This window comes from Chelonia mydas, chromosome 2 (genome assembly GCF_015237465.2).
Source record: "Chelonia mydas isolate rCheMyd1 chromosome 2, rCheMyd1.pri.v2, whole genome shotgun sequence".
Classification (NCBI taxonomy): domain Eukaryota; kingdom Metazoa; phylum Chordata; order Testudines; family Cheloniidae; genus Chelonia; species Chelonia mydas.
In genome coordinates, this window is record NC_057850.1 from 212,736,282 (window position 1) to 212,759,818 (window position 23,537).

The 23,537-nt window shown below is 43.7% G+C and overlaps 1 protein-coding gene across 3 annotated transcripts in view; it reads right to left on the minus strand.

Moving 5' to 3' along the window:
- Positions 1–255: 255 nt before the first annotated feature.
- GLCCI1 (glucocorticoid induced 1) overlaps positions 256–23,537 on the minus strand; it is a 105,799-nt gene continuing 82,517 nt past the window's right edge. For 2 of the 3 annotated variants that reach the window (XM_037890615.2, XM_007063106.4), the window contains exons 6-8: positions 22,101–22,311; positions 3,721–3,841; positions 256–2,594 (exon numbers count right to left, since the gene is read on the minus strand). In XM_037890615.2, coding sequence (XP_037746543.1) covers positions 2,246–2,594; positions 3,721–3,841; positions 22,101–22,311 — 681 coding nt within the window. In that variant the 3' untranslated portion in view covers positions 256–2,245. Of the gene's footprint in view, positions 3,146–3,720; positions 3,842–22,100; positions 22,312–23,537 lie in introns of all 3 variants that reach the window. The other variant, XM_037890616.2, reaches the window with a different exon arrangement.

Here is a 23,537-nt window from a genome sequence, read left to right on the forward strand (position 1 = left end):
TTAATATTTAGTTTCTCATGGAAAATTAAATGAGCATGTAATGTCACTGTAAATATAGTACATCAGAGTTCATCATGGATCTAAAAATCACTTTTTAAAAAATCTTTCTGGAATCCTAACACCAACAACTGAAACTACAGATTCATATTTGGACACAACCAGCGCATAGAAAGGTCACCATATTGCAATGTTAATCTAGGATGTAAAACATTAGAACAAATTTTCACTTACATCACAGAACAGGTTATTTTTTTCCCTTTAACTTCAATCTACAAAATATATAGTGTTTTCACCAAGGCCTGAGATTAGTAGGGTTCAAGATGGCTGTTGCTGTGTGAGGGCTTCAAAAAGGTTCTTCATGCGAAAATGGTAAAAATAAACAGACCTCCCCCCTTACACTCTCTTTGCAGCTCCATCCTACAGTCAGAGCACTGACTGTTTTACAGGCTGCAGGTTTACACCTTGTAACACAACACTAAAAAAACGTTCAGAAGGGAACTGGGCTTCTTTATCTCAAAAGAATACACAAGTGCAGGATATTTTTTTCCAATTTTGTCAGTAGTTATTGGTGGTGCTATCTTAAGTCTTTTCCCACAATTCCTCATCAACAGAAAAAAAAAAAAAAAAGCAATGGCATGAATTTAAATGCTGCAGTAGCTGCAGGTGGCTACTCTCCAATTCCTGGGAAAAGGTAAACCACATTCTCTTCGGAGCAGACAACATAAACCTAATTCCACTGAGCTAAAACCAATGGAGCAAGAACATCAAGTTTATTCTGCCTCTGGGCTCCTCTTTGTATCACAGGAAATTATCTCTGAAAGCAATGCTTTTGCAGTTCCAGCACAGTAAGAATATTAGGAAACAGTTCTTGCTATGTACTGTTTTTGAGAAGGTGACCCGCCTGCAAGCCCCAAACTATTTTACTAGGGTTTCTTACCCACATTTTAACTGCAAAAACTTTATACAGTAGTAATTTAAGTAAATTAGGGTACTATCAGAAGCTCTGATTAGGCAAACTATTGCTTCTCTCCTTTAAAACATCCACTTGCTCTTTTTGGATTTTAGTCCAAAAGCAGAATTATTCACTATGCAAACAGAATGCTGCTCGTGTTGCTTGATAAAATCTGAGAAACCTAATTTCCAACCAGCAAATGAATGAACATTTCCAAAAGAGAAACTAAACATTAATTCGACTCTTAGATGGTAACAGTAGCTTAACTGCCTTAACATCCTTAACTGCCAACATAAACATGAGAGGAAATCCCCACCAACCCCTGTGAAACCTGAATGAATTTTCTGAAATTAAACAAAAACATTCTTGTCTTTTAAAATTGTTTCACACAAAACGTGGAATGTTTCTTATGTACAGCCTAGTACTGAACACTTTATTTGCAACAGCATAACAGTCATTAACTGAGCAACACCTGAAACCTTTAAATGCCACATTTTACATATACTGAAATGACAGTAAATGCAACAGTTGTTTTACTTGTAACCACATGACAAAGTGATGTTGTACATCACTGGTTTGCTGGTTCTCCTCATGTTCACCCATGTCCAGGGTCATCATTCTCCTGGATTTGAATGCACTTATTCCAAGAAAGTGGAATGTAATGAGGAAATATTAATGCATAAAATAAGGAAAGGCAAAAGAGTGATGTTCCCTCTTTAGCTTTTTAGCTGTAAAATATTTATATCCCAATATGATATACATTCCAAGTTACCTGAGTTTAGACTTCGAGAGAAGTACCTGAAGCTAGGCCATAGGGCGGGCACTGTGCAACTGTTGTGGCCATTTTTTTTTTTTTTTGCATTGTATGTATTACAGAAGTTAGAAACATAAACACCTGGATCAATTGTAAACATAATCCTGAAGTACAGTATTTTCCATAGGACACAACACAGCAAGACATTTTCTATTCAGACAGGCAACTTTTTTGATACAGAGCTTATTTATACTGTAGAATTTGAAACAGAACACAGGACACAGTACTAATCTGGTCATACTATGAAATGCATAGTCTCCACTTAAATGCTTAATGATACATGTTTTTTGCAAGCATTACTGCTTTTTCACAAAAAAATGCTGAATATGAGTTCTGTCCCTGCCAAGAACAGTGTTGAGATATTTTTAAGATGCTGATAAGTATTTTGTTTTGTTCTGAAAAGGTTGCCACTCCATGCAGATGTATTAGTATAGACTCCCCAGTCCTTGTTTCAGGTCAGAGGCCTGCTCCACCTTGGTCTAGATTATCACATAACTCTGAGGAGAGGAGAGTTCTTCAATCTGAAGTTCCTGCAAAAGCGGCTGCTGCTGTTGGGATGGCTGTTGTTCTGAGACCTCTGTAGAGTCCATTGTGCTGGTGTCATCTGACAGAGATGAGAAGGAGACCCGAGATGAAAGTTGCTCAACAGTCAGAGTGCTCAAAGCTGTGCTTTGACCAGAGTTTGGAGAGTTCTTGAGAGTCAGGTCAGAAGCAGGTAGTAGGGGACCCAGAAGTTTTACAGGACAGAAAGCTGATCCGGTTGGGATGAAATTAACTTTGTTTTTGTCAGGGCATGAAAAGAGCGGGGCTGAGACAGGCTGACGAGACCTACAACGAGACAAATTATTATACACCTGACAAACTGAAAAAGTTTACTATGTGAATAGATTTTGTAGTTCTACAAATTGCTAATATGTGAATGACAAGGAATGGGGTTAATTGGACATAAAGGGGCAAACATCTTCCATATTGATAGTCAGTTGACTGTTTGATCCACAGCATTAAAATAGTATTTATAACAAAAGTGACTGGATACCATTGGACAACATGCAGTTTTCAGCAATAAAATCTACAGTATATATGCACATGGAAAAATATCATGATAGTTTATAATGATGAACTTAGACATCTTAGTTTGACAAAACTATTGAAACAGCAGCATATATTTAGGAGTATTAAATCCCTTTTTGGAGAAACTCCGTAAGTTAAAATTCTCCTTTCCTCATCTTCATATATTGGTTTGGAGCCTTCCTCCAGAATCCAACACCACAGCTCCTTAGCCAGCAGGGAATGCTACTAGAGCAGAACATGCCCTCCTGGCTCCTTCCATCCACAGGAGCTATGTATGCAACCAACAGCATAGCCACAGTAGTGCTGGTCTAGGGAAAAAGAGATGAAGGCCAAGAGTTTAAATTCTGGTCTCTTGCACAATAGCACACAGTGGTACCTCAAAATTACTAGGCAAACCCTCTACTGTAAGTTTGCTACGTCTGTATTTACTTTATACACATTCCCTTTCATTGTGTGTATATATGTGTATGTTTTACACATGTCAAACTATAGCTCAATATGGACTGACAAAAACTGCCTGCTCCCAGCGTTTTCTTTTAAGCCATGAACATTTTATAAATGAACCCAAACTGATAGCGTTATAAAGAAAAGGGATTTATAAATGCTGGACATAATTTTAAAACAATAAGTATTTCATGTTTTCTTTGCTTCGCTTTTCTTGTTTGCATTTTATAAACACATTAAAAAGTTCAAGCATAAAATACTCCATTCACCTACAAGCCAACATGAACACTTGAACTTTTTGCCTGTTCAAACCCTTTAAGAACAGTTTGCTCCTGCAAAACTCATCAGCTGGAGTAGTTTATTCATCTGCAATTGAATAGGTTCAGTAAAAAGGTTTACTGCTTTGCAGATACCAGCTGATATAAAAGGCATTACTTACGACATTTCCTCAAAGACCTTCACTCGCTCACATCCCTCTGGGGGCTCTCGTTTGAACATGTAGCTGTTGTTTGGTTTGGGAGATGAGGCATACTTGGGCAACGGTGAGCTACTCCCACTGTCTGAAAATTTAAAGCAGTTATATTACTAGTGATTGAGAGTGCTTTTTCATTAAATCTGATTTCCAAACAAGCTGTCTTTTTCACAATTTAGCCTCTAATGCCAGTTCGCCTCTACCACAATGTTTCCTTTATTGCAGACTATTTCTAACACCGTTGTATCGCATATTTCTTCTGAATAAAAGATTCAGTGCAGCAGTAATCTACCATACAACAGCACATAATAGGAGGATATTTTTATCCAGAACACTGCAGATTGAATAAAGCAGACCTGTAATCCTGGAAACAAATAAGTTCTTTATTATGTATTTCGAAAAATGTAAATGAACAGGATAATATGTATAGCACATGCCGAAGAATTACAGTGGTTATGATAATGTGGAGTTCTGTATGCCTTCTCATTGCATAAACATGGTAATTGAAAATGAATGTATACAGCATATACGTTATTAAAAACCTATAGTCCTTAGCAAAAACGTTGCCCTCAATAGCCTCCTGAGTAGCACAGGAGTTAAAGAAAATGAAACAGGTTTGTAATACTGATTCCTCCCTCCAACCTCGCCTGCATAAAAGCTAAATTATGCGGCCAGATTAAGGACCTATAATGAAGTAAAGCTTTTAACATTCTTTGTATTCTTCCTTCTAAGCACCAACTGTATGATATGGGTGTTTTTTGAACCTCTTATTTTCTTCACAGTTTTACCGTTCCTGTTATAAAAGTGAACAGTAGAACCATATAGAGCTGATATACCTGAGATACTGAGCAGGTTTTTGTGTCTCTCTGATCTGTCAGAAAGTAAAGACTCATATTGAAATAGTCTGATAGGTGCAACAGGATGATGTTTAATATTCGGAGGGAACTCAAAGGGTTCATGTTGTCCGATTAAAAAGAAAATTACCTATTTTTCTCATCTTGGCTGTTTAACAACATTTAGTGCAGGGGTTCTCAAACTGGGGGTCGGGACCCCTCAGGTGTGTGTGGGGGGGAGTCACGAGCTGTTAGCCTCCACCCCAAACCCTGCTTTGCCTCGAGCATTTAGAATGGTGTTGAATATATTAAAAAGTGTTTTTAATTCATAAGGTGGGGGGGTCGCACTCAGAGGCTTGCTATGTGAAAGGGGTCACCAGTACAAAAGTTTGAGAACCACCGATTTAGCGTAAGAAGCTTTTATTTCACTGAGAAATTAAAATGTTTTAAGTATGAATATGTGAATATATTTCCCACTGGAATTTGAGGAATTTCTTGGGGTGACATCCACCCTGCTGTTAAGTAGTCTTTGTGATACTGGTAGCGTGGGAGGCAGAGCTAACATTCCCCGTCCCAGTTCATCATGAAAATGGAACCTCGTGGTTAAAGAGACAATGTCAACTTGAAATTTAATCAGTTTCAAAAAAGGTTGGGATTCAGTTAAGGATGGGATTCAAAAGTGATTAGGAGACTCACCTGGGAGGTGAGAGATTCAAGATCAAGTCCCTGCTACAGATAAGGAAGAATGGAAGTCTCTGATGTCTTGTCTGAGTGGCCTAACCACTGGACTAAAGGCTATAAGGGGGCCCGGGCCCCACCCAACCAATTTTGAAGACAAAACACTAACCTGACTTTGGCACTGAACTCCAGGAGAGGGTTCATGGCTGTGAATCCCAAGTGAAAGAAGATGCTTTCCTCTGGCCCAGAGATAGTCATCTAACCCCCTGGGAGGGGAAGAGCGTAGGCCAGACCCTTCTCTTCAGCAGTTCCCACTGACTAGTTTAGGCAGCTCCCCACTCAGCACACTGGCCTTTGTAATTCCCCTTTTATGGCATCTTGCTCTCCTCACACATTGTACAGACAGCCTGGGCATCTACCTCAAGGTTTTGAATTTCGATAGGCTGAAGGGCACCGAAATCCTCCTTGCGAATCCCATCCTAATAGTAATTTCCATTTCTGTACCTCAGCTCCCCAGACAATTTCTGTGGGTTCACGTACACATTTTCCTATTTTTGAATGTTTTATTTTCCCCTATTGTATGAAAGGCCAGCAGAAACAACAAGGAAAAATCTACTAACTGAGGCCACAATCTTGCACTGTGATCCACTAGCACAGACTCCCCATATCCCATGCAGAGACTCAGTGAATCCATTTTAAGTCCACTTTGAGAACCCACAAAAGAGTCTGCAGAAGTTCCGATATAATCATTGCTCATAAATATAAGATACTGAATTTAAATGTTAGGTGTTTCGATAAATCACTATTTCAATTTTAAGAGACACTACCAACTTAGCCACACTTCCTTTGAACAGTACTGCAACTGATTTGAGGACTTTTTTCCCCCTCCAGTTTGTTTACTTTCTTAACAGTACTTCTGCACAGCCTGTTTCACTGTTTCTCCCTCATCAGTCAAAATGGACCTCTTAGTTACAGGATATTAGGTGTTACCTGTAACAAGATAAGTAACAAGCTTCCAAACAGCAGTATGATTTGTCAAGTTGACAGTGTCAAGATCCTTTTAGAATCTATCCAATACTTTGCTAACATGGCTGACCCCATATATAAAGGTCATATGTTGAACTCAGAACAGGAAGAGTAGACTGAAATGTGGGTGATCGAATATAATCCTGTGTTCATTTCTCCTCCTCTAGCATTTAAAATTGAAGATCCAGGTTTCCACCTAAAATCTGTTTGGAAATGAGACTATTATTGTTCACTGCACCAATCAATGGAAAACTGTAGACATAACCCTAACAGAGATAATAGCTGAATTCAGAATTTTGTCAATTTTAAGAAGATCTACAATCCTGTTTAGCCAGCTCATCCACTGATCAAGTTTTTAGCATGTTTGGATTTGTTTGCTTGAAACTGTTATAGGACAAAGTAAGTAAGTAGATATTAATACACTTTTACCAATTTAAGGGCAGATACAAAGTAGAGGGATGATTCACAAGCTAATGGGTGTGTGTGTGGGGGGGTGGTGGTGTATGTGTGTTACTTACAGAATAGCAAGCCTTTCATTTTGGACAGAATATGTGATTTTGACGTCTGAAGAATACATTTGCTTATGAAGTGAATCACACAGTATATGCTTTGTGCTTCATTTCATAAAACCTTAAAAGGTTTCTTTTCAGGGCTGTGGAAACAAAAATCACAAGCCTGTAATTATACCATTATTTAAAGCAGGAAGGACTGTCTTTACAGTTTCTTAAACTGGTCTTCAGTAGTTCCAGAATCTCATATGGTAAAGTTTTTACTGAAGTAGTAATACGTTCAGAAACATCAACTGTAATTCTAATATTAAAAAAATAAATAATGTGTATTTTAATAATCCTGCAAATATTTCTTCCCAAACACCATCCCTTTGGGAGGCAGGGATGCATGCTTTCCTTCAAAGAAGTCATTATTTTATCTCCATTCAACAGCTAATGGGGTGTGCTCTACAAGCATACATCAACAAAACAAGCATACTGTACCTCTGTATCGGATCTTAACCAGCTCAAGGTTCCAGATTCCTAATGTCACTTCTTAGCTATTCTGAATGGCTGCTCTGCCTTTGTATCATCAAGCATGTGTAACACTGATAACTTTTTGAAATTTCTAAAATGTTTAACCACCACTAAATAGCTTGCATGCTGGTTGATAAAGTTTCAATCATATTTCCCCTCCATTTTTCACATGACTGTTAGTTGTCAACACTGATTTTGCTGCTGCAAAATATGGTTTAGATGTATTTTTGTTTCTTTCCCATGTTTTGAGTCACATATGCTTAGTTTATTGACACTAGTTTTTAATATTGTCAGTGCTGCAAAGCCAACAATGCCACAGAAGAGCAAGCTCCATTCTGCTCTCCTTGGAACAGTATCAACAACACTGTCAGTTACAATTCCAAAACTAGAAGCCTTACTGCTGATGAAGTTACATGAAGAATGGTGAACACTGCTTAATTTTTTGATGTATTGGGCTGAACGTGCAGTGTTGGCAGTTAAAAGCCTACAATTTTAGTAAATGAATGAATCACATTTCGTTAAGGCGGCAGTGATAGAAGATTAATAGGAAACAGTAAGATGTAACATTTAAGTCCAGTTTTTTCAGTATTACTACAATGAAGATTGCCTTGGCAAACAATTTTGTCTGGCAGGAGTTCCAAGTTATACAACTGTAAACTTAAAATTTGGATATTTTGAATGCTGTTCTATGCTTTAGAAAATGTTTGCCAAATTTAGTTAAATCATATACTATTAAACAATATGATTATTTTCACTAATAACCACACACAGATCACATATATAACGAAATGTTTTTTAATCTCTAGATATGTTTCAGCAACCACAATACTGTCCTGTGACAGTACTTACACAAAAGGGACAGATGTAAGAGATAACCTGCAAATTTTGAGTGGCAGATGGACAACTGAAAAACAAAAAAAAAGGAAAAGAGAAACTCTGCTAATGACCCTCAGGATTACTCTTTGTTTTGATAGATTAAAAAAGTCTTTCCAATTAAAAAACAAACGGCATTCTCTATTTATACAGAAAAGTGCCCTTCTGCTTCTAGTCTCTCCATGCACTTTATAAAACTTTACAAACCATGAGCCAGATCCTGCAGTCCTTATTTAGCCAAAACTCCCACTAAAAGAGAATTAAATGGGAGTTTTGGCCAAGACAGGATTGAAGGATAAGCTCCATATATAAAGGAGTCCTTTGAACAGCCATCACTGAAGTGCAGCTAATATTGGGACGGAATACACAAACTAAGTAATAATGTACAGAACACTAAAAAGATTTAGCCCAGGAGGTTTATCAGAATACTATAGAAAACTGAAACCTTGGGTGCAGAATATAGAATCCAGGTGGATAGAATATAGTTACTCAAACTGGAATTTAGCCAGAACATTGTCTTTGTGAAAATGCAATGGGACTTTTAGTAAATGCACAGGAGTTCATTTTTATGTTTCACTGAAAAGATGGCACCTCTATCAGCATGTTGCTTGGGGCACCCAGTTTACAACACCATTCTGCGGCCTACAAGTAGTACTTAAAAGTGAATACTTATCACTAAATCATTCAAGAAAAGGTAATACATTGTAAAGGTATTTTTCCCGATATAAAATATATTTTAAAGCAGGCTGTTTATACATTAGGATTGTTTTTGTCTAATTTACCTCTCCTGCCCCAGGTATAAAATTATCCTGTCCTACTTTCTGCGTACTCATCATTATCTTTTCTTCTCCTCTCTCCATGAGACTAGAATTACCTCAGTATTACTCTTCTCCAAAACTCTTCTCGGGGGGGGGATGGGAATAGCTCAGTGGTTTGAGCATTGGCCTGCTAAACCCAGGGTTGTGAGTTCAGTCTTTGAGGGGGCCATTTAGGGATCTGGGGCAAAAATTGGGGATTGGTCCTGCTTTGAGCAGGGGGTTGGACTAGATGACCTCTTGAGGTCCCTTCCAACCTTGAAATTCTATGATTCTAACACAAACGTTGCTAAAATAAATCCTAGAGGAACTGCAGCATATCAAGTGTTTAGCAATTTAAGAGTTACTATGCTAGATTGCTAGGCAAGGGACCATTATGGAGGTAATCTACATACAAAAAAAACTTTAACCAACTCTTCGACTGGTTGACTCCCCAATGAGAAACCACATTCTACATTACAATTTTAACAGGATAGGTTTAGAGAGCTCAAATATTCCTCCAGAAGACAGGGTCTCAAAAGTTAATTCTAGGTGCACTAGAGTCACACCAGTGTCACAGATCTGCATCCCAATAATGCAAACCTTGTAGAGCTGGTAGCCTTAATGCAATGAAATTTTCTCCTCACATGCTCTCACCAATGCTGTTCAGAATCACTTTCCCATTGCAGAAACTGTTATGGTTCCCCTAACCCGAGTTAACTTTCATTTTCTATTGAAAAATTCATTAGATTAAGTAGATACTTATAGAAATGTACTCTAAACAGCTGATCTGGTTCAAAGAGCAGCAAATGACGGCCTGTGGCCAAAGCACAGCTTTACACAAGAAAGAAAAGATGCTTTAGAAATGTAAATCCGTGCTGTGTCTGGACAGCGGGTTTGCTCCCCTTACTGCTCATGTGGCTCAATTAACTATTAACTTTCATTTTCTATTCAGAAAAACATTCGGGAGCAGTTTAATGCTGTTTTGATTTATTATTCAAAAATATAATTAAGTTTTTTAACTGGAAGGGAAAACGAGGCCCAAATCGGGGAAGAAACAGAATACATCATCTGGGATTTAAAATACCTACATTTTGTTTGCATGTAGTAGCAAGCTTTTCAAATCTTAAAATGTCTGACTGCAAAGAAGGACATACGTTGTTCATCAGACAGTTGAATTTTAATATCACGTAAGAACCCTTGAATCTGAAATTGTGAAAGTCACTGCATCCATTTTTCTAGAGTCAACAATTAATGCTGTTAATTAGCAATGCCACAGAGTTACTAAACGATGTCTACAGAAACTGGTTATAAATTTACTTAAAAAAACCCCATAGCCTTGGTTGTGCTGTGATTTAACTTTTTTTGGTGGGGGGAAGGAAAAGAAGCAGCTAATTTTAATCAATTTAGTCTGATGCTTCTATCCAGAACAGATATCCCTTTCTTCCTGAACCAGTCCTATTCCCACACTACTATACTGAACTGAGGGTCAAAGGCCTATTTCTGGCTACAGTATCACTTCTAAATCAGCACTAACTGCTTAGGTTTCCCAACACATGCTACAGTTGTTTTTCTTGTTTACATGTCCTCACGTAAGAATGTCAAAAGTAGAGTGTGGCAAACAGAGGAAGCTTAATTTTCATATTGATTAAATATAAAACCTTTGTCTTAGTATTTTCAGAATGATAATTAAGCTATTTTGTCATATCCGCATGCCTGGTACAATAAAAATATTACTGACTTTATAAACTTTACAAACTAGCATGTTTGTCACTGATGCTACGTTCACATACAATAAGGCTGACAATCAATAAAAACCTAGTATTACAGCCAATCCTAAGATCCATGTACAGAGCAAATGCCACTGCTACTTCTGAAACTCAGTAGCAAAACTAAGTAACTGTCAACTTCCTCAAAAAACAGAAGACCTGACATGTGAAAAGCAATTCAAATTTGAAACAAAATACTTCAGTTCTAGTCTTCATTTTCTAACCAGAAGATATCCAAGACATATAACTTTAAAACAAAAATCTTAAAAGTCCACATTCTTAAAAATATTTTAAAAAAATCCCACCCATTGTATTATACTTCCACACAAATAAAAGATTTTCCTTTAGAATGTTTATACTCATTTCACTTGTTGTCAAGTTTAGATTTGTGCATTCCTAACTAAAAATTGAATCAATTTCTTTGCTTTTTAGTGTATGTGTTTTGAGTTGACTAAATTTTCTTAAACTGTGAATGTTTTTGATGGTGGCAGTCTATTTAGTGATTTGACCTGGACAAAGCAACACAGAACTTGCAGATAAACTGAAAAGGGTTATCTATTTTTGCCCTCCCGGTCTCTGCTGATCTTGGAGTCAGGCCAACTCCCACATTGTATCAAGACTTATGTGAGTCTGATCTTTTCTAGATGATAAACAGTTCTACAATTAATTCCCCTTCTTCCTGAATTAAAGACAGACAGGTAACATTCTTCAGGACCAAGAACAGCCAGTATTCCCCATAAAAAGAATTGTATTCTATCCAGATTATATAATACTAAAAGGTGTATTAAAAAAATCAGCAGAGAATATACATAGGAAAGAGTGTAAAACCTTAACTGCACCACTCAGCATCGTGCTGTATTTAGCACACTAGTGAATCAATTCCAAAATCTTAAGTAAAAACTCATTTTCTTTTTGTAACTAAGCCATTCAGAAATTCAGAAATTTGAATACAAATTATCTCAGTGGAATCCATTGCTTGACCCTTTCACAGACACATGCTGTCCTCCCACCAACAATGTAGTCTGTCTCTTTAGCCCATTTAGACTTCAATTAGTAACCCAGAAGCCATTGAGCCATTCAATTGGCAAACAGTATTGCCCAAAATCCACATATCAAATTTGTGAAAATGCTAAAACTTCATCCCAGGAGTGACACCCAAAGTTGCTCTTAAACAGGTCTACACAGACCTCATGCTAAAGCTCTTACGCTAGTTGATGATTCTTCCAAACACATACACATCAGAGCAATTTAGACATTTTTAGTAATTCTACAAACATTTATGCATGTGCTTAATTGTAAACATGTTTCAGAGTAACAGCCGTGTTAGTCTGTATTTGCAAAAAGAAAAGGAGTACTTGTGACCTTAGAGACTAACCAATTTATTTGAGCATAAGCTTTCGTGGGCTACAGCTCACTTCATCGGATACATACTGTGGAAAGTATAGAAGATCTTTTCATACACACAAAGCATGAAAAAATGGGTATTTACCACTACAAAAGGTTTTCTCTCCCCCCAACCCACTCTCCTGCTGGTAATAGCTTATCTAAAGTGATCACTCTCCTTACAATGTGTATGATAATCAAGTTGGGCCATTTCCAGCACAAATCCAGGGTTTAACAAGAACGTTCGGGGGGGAGGGGGTAGGAAAAAACAAGGGGAAATAGGTTTGAATAGAGACTGGGAGTGGCTAAGTCATTATGCAAGGTAACCTAAGTTAATTGTATCCAATTTGCAAATGAATTCCAATTCAACAATCTCTCGCTGGAGTCTGGTTTTGAAGTTCTTTGGTTGTAATATCGCAACTTTCATGTCTGTAATCGTGTGACCAGAGAGATTGAAGTGTTCTCCAACTGGTTTATGAATGTTATAATTCTTGACATCTGATTTGTGTCCATTTATTCTTTTACGTAGAGACTGTCCAGCTTGACCAACGTACATGGCAGAGGGGCGTAGCTGGCACATAATGGCATATATCACATTGGTGGATGTGCAGGTGAACGAGCCTCTGATAGTGTGGCTGATGTTATTAGGCCCTGTGATGGTGTCCTCTGAATAGATATGTGGGCACAGTTGGCAACGGGCTTTGTTGCAAGGATAGGTTCCTGGGTTAGTGGTTCTGTTGTGTGGTATGTTGTTGCTGGTGTGTATTTGCTTCAGGCTGGTGGGCTGTCTGTAGGCAAGGACTGGCCTGTCTCCCAAGATTTGTGAGAGAGTTGGGTCATCCTTCAGGATAGGTTGTAGATCCTTAATAATGCGTTGGAGGGGTTTTAGTTGGGGGCTGAAGGTGACGGCTAGTGGCGTTCTGTTATTTTCTTTGTTAGGCCTGTCCTGTAGTAGGTGACTTCTGGGAACTCTTCTGGCTCTATCAATCAGTTTCTTCACTTCCGCAGGTGGGTATTGTAGTTGTAAGAATGCTTGATAGAGATCTTGTAGGTGTTTGTCTCTGTCTGAGGGGTTGGAGCAAATGCGGTTGTATCGCAGAGCTTGGCTGTAGATGATGGATCGTGTGGTGTGGTCAGGGTGAAAGCTGGAGGCATGTAGGTAGGAATAGCGGTCAGTAGGTTTCCGGTATAGGGTGGTGTTTATGTGACCATCATTTATTAGCACTGTAGTGTCCAGGAAGAGGATCTCTTGTGTGGACTGGACCAGGCTGAGGTTGATGGTGGGATGGAAATTGTTGAAATCATGGTGGAATTCCTCAAGGGCTTCTTTTCCAGGGTCCAGATGATGAAGATGTCACCAATATAGCGCAAGTAGAGTATGGGCGTTAGGGGACGAGAGCTGAGAAAGCGTTGTTCTAAGTCAGCCATAAAAATGTTAGCATACTGTGGGGCCATGCGGGTACCCATAGCAGTGCCGCTGATTTGAAGGTATACATTGTCCCCAAATGTAAAATAGTTATGGGTAAGGACAAAGTCACAAAGTTCCCAGAAGTCACCTACTACAGGACAGGCCTAACAAAGAAAATAACAGAACGCCACTAGCCGTCACCTTCAGCCCCCAACTAAAACCCCTCCAACGCATTATTAAGGATCTACAACCTATCCTGAAGGATGACCCAACTCTCTCACAAATCTTGGGAGACAGACCAGTCCTTGCCTACAGACAGCCCTCCAGCCTGAAGCAAATACTCACCAGCAACCACACACCACACAACAGAACCACTAACCCAGGAACCTATCCTTGCAACAAAGCCCGTTGCCAACTGTGCCCACATATCTATTCAGGGGACACCATCACAGGGCCTAATAACATCAGCCACACTATCAGAGGCTCGTTCACCTGCACATCCACCAATGTGATATATGCCATCATGTGCCAGCTACGCCCCTCTGCCATGTACGTTGGTCAAACTGGACAGTCTCTACGTAAAAGAATAAATGGACACAAATCAGATGTCAAGAATTATAACATTCATAAACCAGTTGGAGAACACTTCAATCTCTCTGGTCACGCGATTACAGACATGAAAGTTGCGATATTACAACTAAAAAACTTCAAAACCAGACTCCAGCGAGACACTGTTGAATTGGAATTCATTTGCAAATTGGATACAATTAACTTAGGCTTGAATAGAGACTGGGAGTGGCTAAGTCATTATGCAAGGTAACCTATTTCCCCTTGTTTTTTCCTACCCCCCTCCCCCCCCAGACGTTCTTGTTAATCCCTGGATTTGTGCTGGAAATGGCCCACCTTGATTATAATACACATTGTAAGGAGAGTGATCGCTTTAGATAAGCTATTACCAGCAGGAGAGTGGGGTGGGGGGAGAGAAAACCTTTTGTAGTGGTAAACACCCATTTTTTCATGCTTTGTGTGTATAAAAAGATCTTCTATACTTTCCACAGTATGCACCCGATGAAGTGAGCTGTAGCTCACGAAACCTTATGCTCAAATAAATTGGTTAGTCTCTAAGGTGCCAACTGTAAACATGTTAGTTATCTCACTAAAAATCAATGTTTAGACAGAAGCCTAAATTTGTTAATGCTGTAAGGGAAACTGTTCTCAAACTGACATTTTCTTGAGTTAAAAAACGGTTACTTACTTTCTCGTAACTGTTGTTCTTCGAGATGTGTTGTTCATGTCCATTCCACATTAGGTGTGCACACGTTGCGTGCACGAGTGTCGGAAACTTTTTCCCTTAGTGGCTCCCGTCGGGCTGGCGGGGCCCCTGAGTGGCGCCACTGCGCCGTGCAGATATACCTCTGCCGCCCAACCCCCTCCAGTTCCTTCTTGCCGGTGACTCTGACAGAGGGGTAGGAGGGTGGGTGGTGGAATGGACGTGAACAACACATCTCGAAGAACAACAGTTACGAGAAGGTAAGTAACCGTTTTTTGTTCTTTGAGTACTTGTTCGCATCCATTCCACATTAGGTGAATCACAAGCTTACCTCTGGAGGAGGGTTAGGAGTCCTGGAACAACTGATCTGCCAACTGCTGCGTCCCCTCTGGCCTGCTGGTTGACCGCGTAGTGGGTCATGAAGGTGTGCACCTAGGACCAGGTGGCTGCTCTGCAGATCTCCTGGATTGGGACCTGTGCCAGGAAAGCCGTGGAAGTCGCTTGCGCCCTAGTCGAGTGGGCTGTGACTGCTGGGGCCGGAACACCTGCGAGCTCATAGCACGCTCGGATGCAGCTTGTAATCCAAGATGAGATCCGCTGCGCCGACACCGGGAGGCCTTTCATCCTCTCGGCTACGGCCCCGAACAGCTGCGCGGATTTACGAAAGGGCTTGGAGCGCTCCAAATAGAACGCCAGCGCTTGACAGACATCCAGGGTGTGTAGGCTGCGGTGACTTGGGTTCGTATGGGGTTTTGGAAAAAACACCAGCAGACAAATGTCCTGGCCCAAATGGAATTGCGAGACCACCTTAGGGAGGAACCTGGGGTGCGGTCAGAGCTGCACCTTATCCTTGTGAAACACTGTATACAGTGGCTCAGAGATGAGAGCCCTCAGCTCAGACACCCTTCTGGCTGAGGTAATGGCCACCAGAAATGCCACCTTCCAGGAAAGGTGGAGGAGGCAGAAGGTAGTGAGGGGCTCGAACAGGGATCCCATGAGCTTAGAGAGGACAAAGTTAAGGTTCCAAGGAGGGACTGGGGGGCGTGAGTACAGAAACATCCTCTCCAATCCTTTAAGGAACCGTCCCACCACTGGGTGGCAAAACAACGAGCCCCCCGAAAACCCCGGATGGAAGGCAGAGATGGCTGCCAGGTGCACTCTGAGTGAGGACAGGGCCAGCCCCTGCTGCTTGAGGTGCAGGAGGTACTCGAGTATGGCTTGCACCGGGGCCTGGCACGGCCGCACCTATTGGAGCTCACACCAACACGAGAACCTTTTCCACTTGGCCACATAGGTAGCCCTGGTAGAGGGCTTCCTACTGCCAAGCAGAATCTGCTGCACAGGAAGGGAGCATGGCTCTCCAAGGCGTTTAGCCACAGAACTTCCACGCCATCAAGTGTAGTGATTGCAGGTCGGGGTGGAGAAGCTGCCCGCCGTCCTGCATGATGAGGTCCTGATGTAGGGGAAGGACTACCAGGGCCTCCACCAACAGCTCTAGGAGTGTTGTGTACCAGTGATGGCGGGGCCATGCCAGGGCGATGAGGACCACCGCCACCCTGTCCCTGCGTACCTTGAGCAGGACCTTGTGTACCATGGGGAACGGGGGAAAAGCATACGTCAAGCCCCCTCCCCACAGGATCACAAACACGTCTGCGACTGAGCCTGGGCTGTGGCCCTGGAACGAGCAGAACCGCAGGCACTAGGCGTTGGCCCTGGTGGCAAACAGGTCTACCCGGGGAAACCCCCACCTGCGGAAGAACGAAAGCACGATGTCCACTTTGAGCATCCACTCGTGTATGCGATATGACCTGCTCGGGGAGTCCGCCGGCTTGTTTCGCATCCCTGGGCAATGCGATGCCTCGAGGTGAATGGCATGGGCTATACAAAAGTCCCAGAGGAGGAGAGCCTCACGACAGAGCGGCGAGGAACGGGTCCCGCCTTGCTTGTTTATACAGAACATGGCAGTTTGTCAGAACTGTCACGCTGTGACCACTCAGAATGGTGCGAAAGGTCTGGCAGGCTAGACAAACCGCCCGGAGCTCCTTCACATTGATATGGAGTGACTGCTCTGGTCCAGACCACAAGCCCCGAGTCCTGAGGTCCCCCAGGTAAGCCCCCCATCTGTGGTCTGATGCGTCTGTTACCAGCATCAGGTCCGGTTGTGGGGTGGCAAAGTGGATGCCTCTGTAAACCACAGGCTGGGACTGCCACCACAGCAGGGAGTCCAGCATGCCCCTTGGGGCTGTCACTACCAAGTCCAGGGGGTCCCTGCCTGGGCAGTACGCCTGAGCGAACTACACCTGCAGAGCCCTGAGTCTCAGTCTGGCATGCCTGACCACATGCGTGCATGCTGCTATGTGGCCCAGCAGCCACAAGGAGGCCACCGCTTGCTGGATAGCCCGGAATTGAGATACTGGAAGGCTTGCCCTGGCCTGATCTGCATCCAGGACCGCCCCTATGAATTCCACATTCTGCATGGGCTTGAGAGTGGACTTAGGGACGTTGATCAGGAGTCCCAGCTTGCGGAACAATCTCAGGGTCACCTCCACATGGCCCCACACTTCTGCTTTGGATCGACCCGTCAGGAGCCAGTCGTCGAGGTACGGGTAAACCCGGACCCTCTGCCTCTGTAAGAAGGCCGCCACCACCGCCATGCATTTCATGAACACCCGTGGGGCCGCAGATAGACTGAACGGGAGAACTGCAAACTGATAATGTCCTTGGCCCACGGTGAAGTGCAGGAACTGCCAATGTGCTAGGTGGATGGCGATATGAAAGTACATGTCCTTCCTGTCGAGGGCAGCGTACCAGCCTCCCAGATCCAGGGAAGGGATGATGGTGCCCAGAGAGATCATGCGGAACCGGGCCTTGACCAGGAACTTGTTGAGCCCACGCAGGTCTAAAATGGGACGAAGGTCCCCTTTGGCCTTGGGGATGAGGAAGTACCAGAAGTAGAAACCTTTCCCCCTTAGGCCATGCGGCACCGCCTCTACCACCCCCAGCAGCGAGCGAACCTTGTTCTCTAGGAGATGCTCATGAGAGGGGTCCCTGAAGAGGGATGGGGAAGGGGGGTGGGAGGGAGGGAAGGAAGGAAGAGAATTGCAGCGAATACCCATTCCGTACCATGTGTAAGACCCAACGTAAGGTCCCAATGTAATGCTGGACCATGCACGGGAGAAACGGGCCAGGCGGTTCAGGAAACAAGGGGACAGATCTGGTGACTGGTCTGGTATGCAGTCCTGAAGCGCACCTTCAAAAGCCTGGCTTAGTGCCTGGCTGGGATTTGTGCTGACCGTGGTTCTGACCCGGCGCATTATTGTTGTTGTTACCGCGCCGTCGCCTGTTATCCCTGCCTCGCCTACGGTAAGGTTCATGCCTATGACGAGGCTGGTACTGGCGCTGAGGGGGAGGCTGCGGCTTAAAGGGCTTCCTCTGCGTCACCGGGGCGTGCATACCCAGTGACTTACGTGTAGCCCTCAAGTCCTTGAGGCTATGCAGCCTCGCGTCTGTCTAGTCCGAAAAGAGCCCGGATCCTTCAAAGGGGAGGTCCTGAAGCATACTCTAGACCTCAGGCGGCAGGCCTGACTCCTGCAGCCACATCGAGCGCCTCATGACCACCCCGACACAATTGTTCTGGCCACCGCGACTGCTGAATCCAGGGAGACCTGGAGAGAGGTCTTAGTGACTGCCTTGCCCTCGTCCACCAGGGCCATAAACTCCTGTTGGGAACTTTGCAGCAGGTTGTCCTTAAGCTTCCCCACCGCTGCCCAGGAGTTAAAATTATGTCTGTTGAGGATGGCCTGCTGGTTAATGATCCTCAACTGAAGGCCCCCTGACAAGTACACCTTTCTGACAAAAAGGTCCAGACGTTTTGCCTCCTTGGCCTTAGGTGCCGGGGCCTGTTGTCCATGGCGCTCCCTTTCGTTCACCACCGAGACAACCATGGAGCACGGACTTGGGTGGCAGAACAAGAATTCATAGCCCTTTGACGGGGCAAAGTACTTGCGCTCCACACCTTTGACCGTTGGAGCGCTGGAGGCCGGGGTCTGCCATATAGTCTTATAATTCGATTGGATGGTCTTAATGAGCGGGAGCACTAGTCTAGATGGACCTTCGGGGCTGAAAATGTCCAAGATGGGGTCCTCCTGCTCCACTGTCTCCTCGGCCTGCAACCCCAAGTACTGGGCAACCCCACGTAGTAGCTCCTGGTGGGCTCTGTGGTCTAATGGGTGGAGGGCTGGACACTGCTGTTCCCGCCACTGCCTCATCTGGGGACGACGAGGAGGTTAGCAGCTGCTCACCCCCCTCTGGCTGGTCCTCCCGCTCCCCTTCTTCCATGGGAAGGGCCTCCGGCTCGGGCTGAGGCAGGAGACCTCGATGCTGGTCTCTCCGGTTTATCCTGGGGAGATGCTGGAGGCCTGGATACTGTAGCTTTCAGTGCCATCGGTGCAGGGAAGGGGACTGCTGCTCGCCCTGGATGGGGCCCCTTGGCGCCGTTGATAGGCCCAATGAGTCTAGAAGGGCCAATGACCTGGCAGCCCCCACTGGGGGTTCCACCCTGTTTGAGGGTCCTTGCTGTCTGGAGCACGGTGCGAGTAACTGTTATGGCTGGAGTCGGTGCCGGACTGCAGTGATGCTGACTGCGAAGGCCACGGCGGTGCCATCGATCTGTGCTGGCAGGAGGTCAACAAGCGGCTCCTAATGGAATGGGAGCAAGACCGGTACTGATATCCCCAGGACCAGGACTGGTGCCCTCGGGACTGGGATCGGCGTCTGCAGGAGTCCTCTGGAGAGGGTAGTCTTGACTCCTCCTGGTGCCGGTCTCTAATTGGTGCCAGAGAGCGTCGTGCCTCTTCTGTTACTTCCTCGCGCCGACCCCACTCCCTGTACCGCGACTTCCTTCTGAGTCACGGGTAACTGGGAGTCTGCAGACACGGAGCTCGACCCGGACCAACTCCAGGAGCGATGCTGGGACGGTGTCCTCGAATGGCACAGCATTGCCGGCTTACCCCTTGACGGCACCCATGACATGGGTGCCAGAGGATTCTCCCTGTATGGGAGGCGGCTCGTCACCGACAGTTCAATGAGGTCCTTTGCCGCTTCAAAGGTGCCAGGCGTGGAGGGCTGATCCATTAAGTCCTCAAGCCCATTGTCCGCACTGAGCTCACTTAGGCCTGGGCTCGGTGGGACTTGTAGTGCTGAAGCCACTGGTGCCAGCGCCGGTACAGCGACCTTCCCACTCTTATAAGTGCTTGGGGTCTTGGAAGGCGCCGGCCTCCGATGCGGGGAACATCTGTGCCTTCCTTTTGGCTGCACTGTGGGCTGCACCAGGGAGGACGAGCGGTGCCCGGGCCTAGTCTGGTGCTCTGGGGCCGATAGCTTTCGGTGTTTAGCCAGTACCGGGTCTCCCGACATCTCTGACGCACTATGCACCGAGGAAGCCGGAGTTGGCGTCGGGCGCTCCGGGCCCAGTGGTTGCAATGCGGCTTCCATCAACAACTGCTTTAAATGAAAGACTCTTTCTTTCTTTGTTCTTGGCTTGAACGCCTTGCAAATCTTACACCGCTCAGTTTGATGTTCTTCCCCCAGGCAATGTGGACACGAGCCGTGGGGGGTCACTAATTTGCATAGGCTTGCGGCACAAGCCCGAAACCTGTGGGCCTGTGGCATGCCCCACAGCGGGTGCTGGAAGCCTCCAAGCACCTAATCACTTAAGTGTCCACAACCAAGTTACGCTAACTAACTGATAACAGCCATCTATGAGAAAGGCTAAGGGACTGCTCTCATCCAAGAGAGAGAGAGGTTGTTCCAACGCTGCCACGGATGGTAAGAAGGAACTGGAGGGGGTCAGGTGGCAGGGGTATATATGCATGGTGCAGTGGCACCACTCAGGGGCCCCGCTGGGAGCCGCTAAGGGAAAAAGTTTCCGATGGTCATGCACGTGACACGTGCACGCCTAATGTGGAATGGACGTGAACAAGCACTCGAAGAAGAACAATTCTTACTTATAGCTAACTGAAATAAGTTTTGTTTTTTATTTTAGACCTATAGCAAGAACGGACTGAAAAGGACTAACATTATATTACTTTGGACAACTTTCCTAAACAATTCATAGCTATTGAAATAATGCATCAAGAACAGGTTACCTCTAAAAAGAAAAAGAAAATTAAAATTCCCAATCAAACGATCTGTCTTTGGTCAGTAAAATAGGGGCATTTTACAATTTTTACTCAGGTTTACAGCAATATTTTAAATTGACAAAACAATGGTACCATATATGCAACAGATCTCCTGTTTAGTGAACCAACTCCTACTCTGAGAAAAAATTCCAATCTGTAGAAGTAGTAGGTGATCAGGAAACAAAAGACAAACTACTAAAAGCATAACCCTGGAAAAACAAACAAACAAAAAGAATAATAAAAGGAAAATTAATCTGGCCAGTCACAAAACAAATTAGATTTTTAACTGAAACTAAACAACTATTCTGTCATTCTGTAGGTACTGGAAATGAAGTTTATGAATGCTGGGATTCCCCATTCACACAAGACATTTTCTCTCCAACATGTGTATTGCTACTACTACAAAGGCTAATGATACCGCAGTGTACAGTATTGCTACTTACATCTTTGTGTATCACATAATTTATCTGTTAACTCTTTCAAATATTGGAACCCTACCAAGTTCCATTGCCATTTAAAACCTTGACAGAGAAAAGTGAAAGATATTGACAGTGGTTTTAATGTAAAATTTAACTAAGAAGTCATTCAGAAATCCTGTTCAGTTATGCAATGCAGTCAAATACAAATTCATCAGCAAGTTCCCACTATTAACTGTTGCTTCCCACTGGATAGTTACAAATGTAAAGTTAGAAAAATGCAAAATCATATTTTGAACAAGATTTGTAAACATTCAGATTCACCATTTTGATCAGCAAGTAACCCACTCACATGATGAATAGATTCTACATACTCCTTTATAAAACACTTTTTTGGAACATATATTTGTTGCTTTCTGAATTCTTCATGCTATACCCTTCATACGTACTTCTTACTCTGCTGTGCTCCTCTGACATATTTATGGAAGATGTTTGTGAAATTTCACAAACAAGAGGGGAAAACATATGTTCACAAACAAAACCAATTTTAAGATGAATCCTCGTCCGCAATCCCACTACAACAACTAAACAAAACATAAAAATAATTGATGTAATGAGTAAAATGAAGGTAGTAGTAAATGCAGGACACCACATGCTATCCCAGTATGCTCAAATGGATGGTTCAACTCTCACCTTTATCACGGTCATATAGCAAATCTTCTGTTGAGCAAGGACTCCCATCCTGAGATTCCGGAGGGCAAAAGGGAGAGACACATGGTGAGTGGCTGCTGCAGCTGCTGCTGCGCTCTTGGACAGAGGGAGTCTGTGTATCAATGCTACGCGTGCTACTGCTACGATAATGAGCAGGCAAGGGTGCTCTTCTACCATCAGGAATATCCAAAGGCTGCAACAGAAACAATGCTTAGATTATACAGGAAGGGCTGATTCTAAAAGCCTTCAGCCTGCAAAGCTCCCACTGAAGACTCAGGTCTTGACTACAAAGATCTGTTCTAAACCAAGCATGTTATTTAAAAAGGAAAGAATCATAAAATACACATTAACCCTTTTGCTGCAGGGCAACTGCAGCTGCAACTGTGTTTCTCATACAAGTTTCAGGACTGGATGCATTTCAGTTTATTCTAGTGTGCTAAGATTTATTCTGCTTAAATAAATACAAAAGTATTTTTAAAAGTAACAATACAAAATATTAAATAACTGCTTAACTTAGGGGTGGCCAACCTGTGCCTGAGAAGGAGCCAGAATTTACCCATGTACATTGCCAAAGAGCCACAGTAATACATCAGCAGCCCCCCATCAGCTCCCCCCCGCCGACCCCCCTGTGCCTTCTAGCAACCCTGCTGATCAGTGCCTCCCCCTCATTCCCCATGCCTCCTGTGGCATGCAGGAGGCTCTTGGGGGAGGGGGAGGAGCGAGGGCGTGGCAGGCTCAGAGAAGGGGGCAGGAAGGAGCAGGGGCCTTGGGAGAAGGGGTGAAGCAGGGGCAGGGCCTGTGGCAGAGTCAGGGGTTGAGAAGTGAGCACACATTTCCCCCCCACCCCCTTCCCCGGCACTTTGGAAAGTTGGCGCCTGTAGCTCCAGTCCCAGAGTTGATGCCTATGCAAGGAGCCGCATGTGGCTCTGGAGCCACAGGTTGGCCACCCCTAGCTTAACTTCTCAGTTTTGTTTAACAGAGATAACTACACTAGTGTAATTTCCAATAAGTTACTATTGTTACAAAAAGAAAAAAAAATCGCCTTAACAAAGATCTCCAATTGATAGGATTTTATGCTTTGGTGTAGCTAGTTTTGGTGAGAGTACAATGGAAGATGAAAATATAATAGTATGTTACATGCCTAGTTTAAAAAAATATATGATTTTTTCAACTGTGGTGTACCATTCTCTGATCCACTGTTTAAGCCTCTCCTGCCCACTCCCCTTTTGGTAATAGTGACAAACCAGGTTGGTGTACTCCACCTATTTGCTATTCTTTCCCTGCCTGAGTATATAGTTTTGTCTTTGAGAACAGTGTTCTCTCAACATCCCCTGTCAAATCTGTAGAGCCCTGCAAAGCTACGGGTATCTGCTTTATATCTGCGGGGGGGGGGGGGGGGGGGGAGTGGGTGGAGGGGAC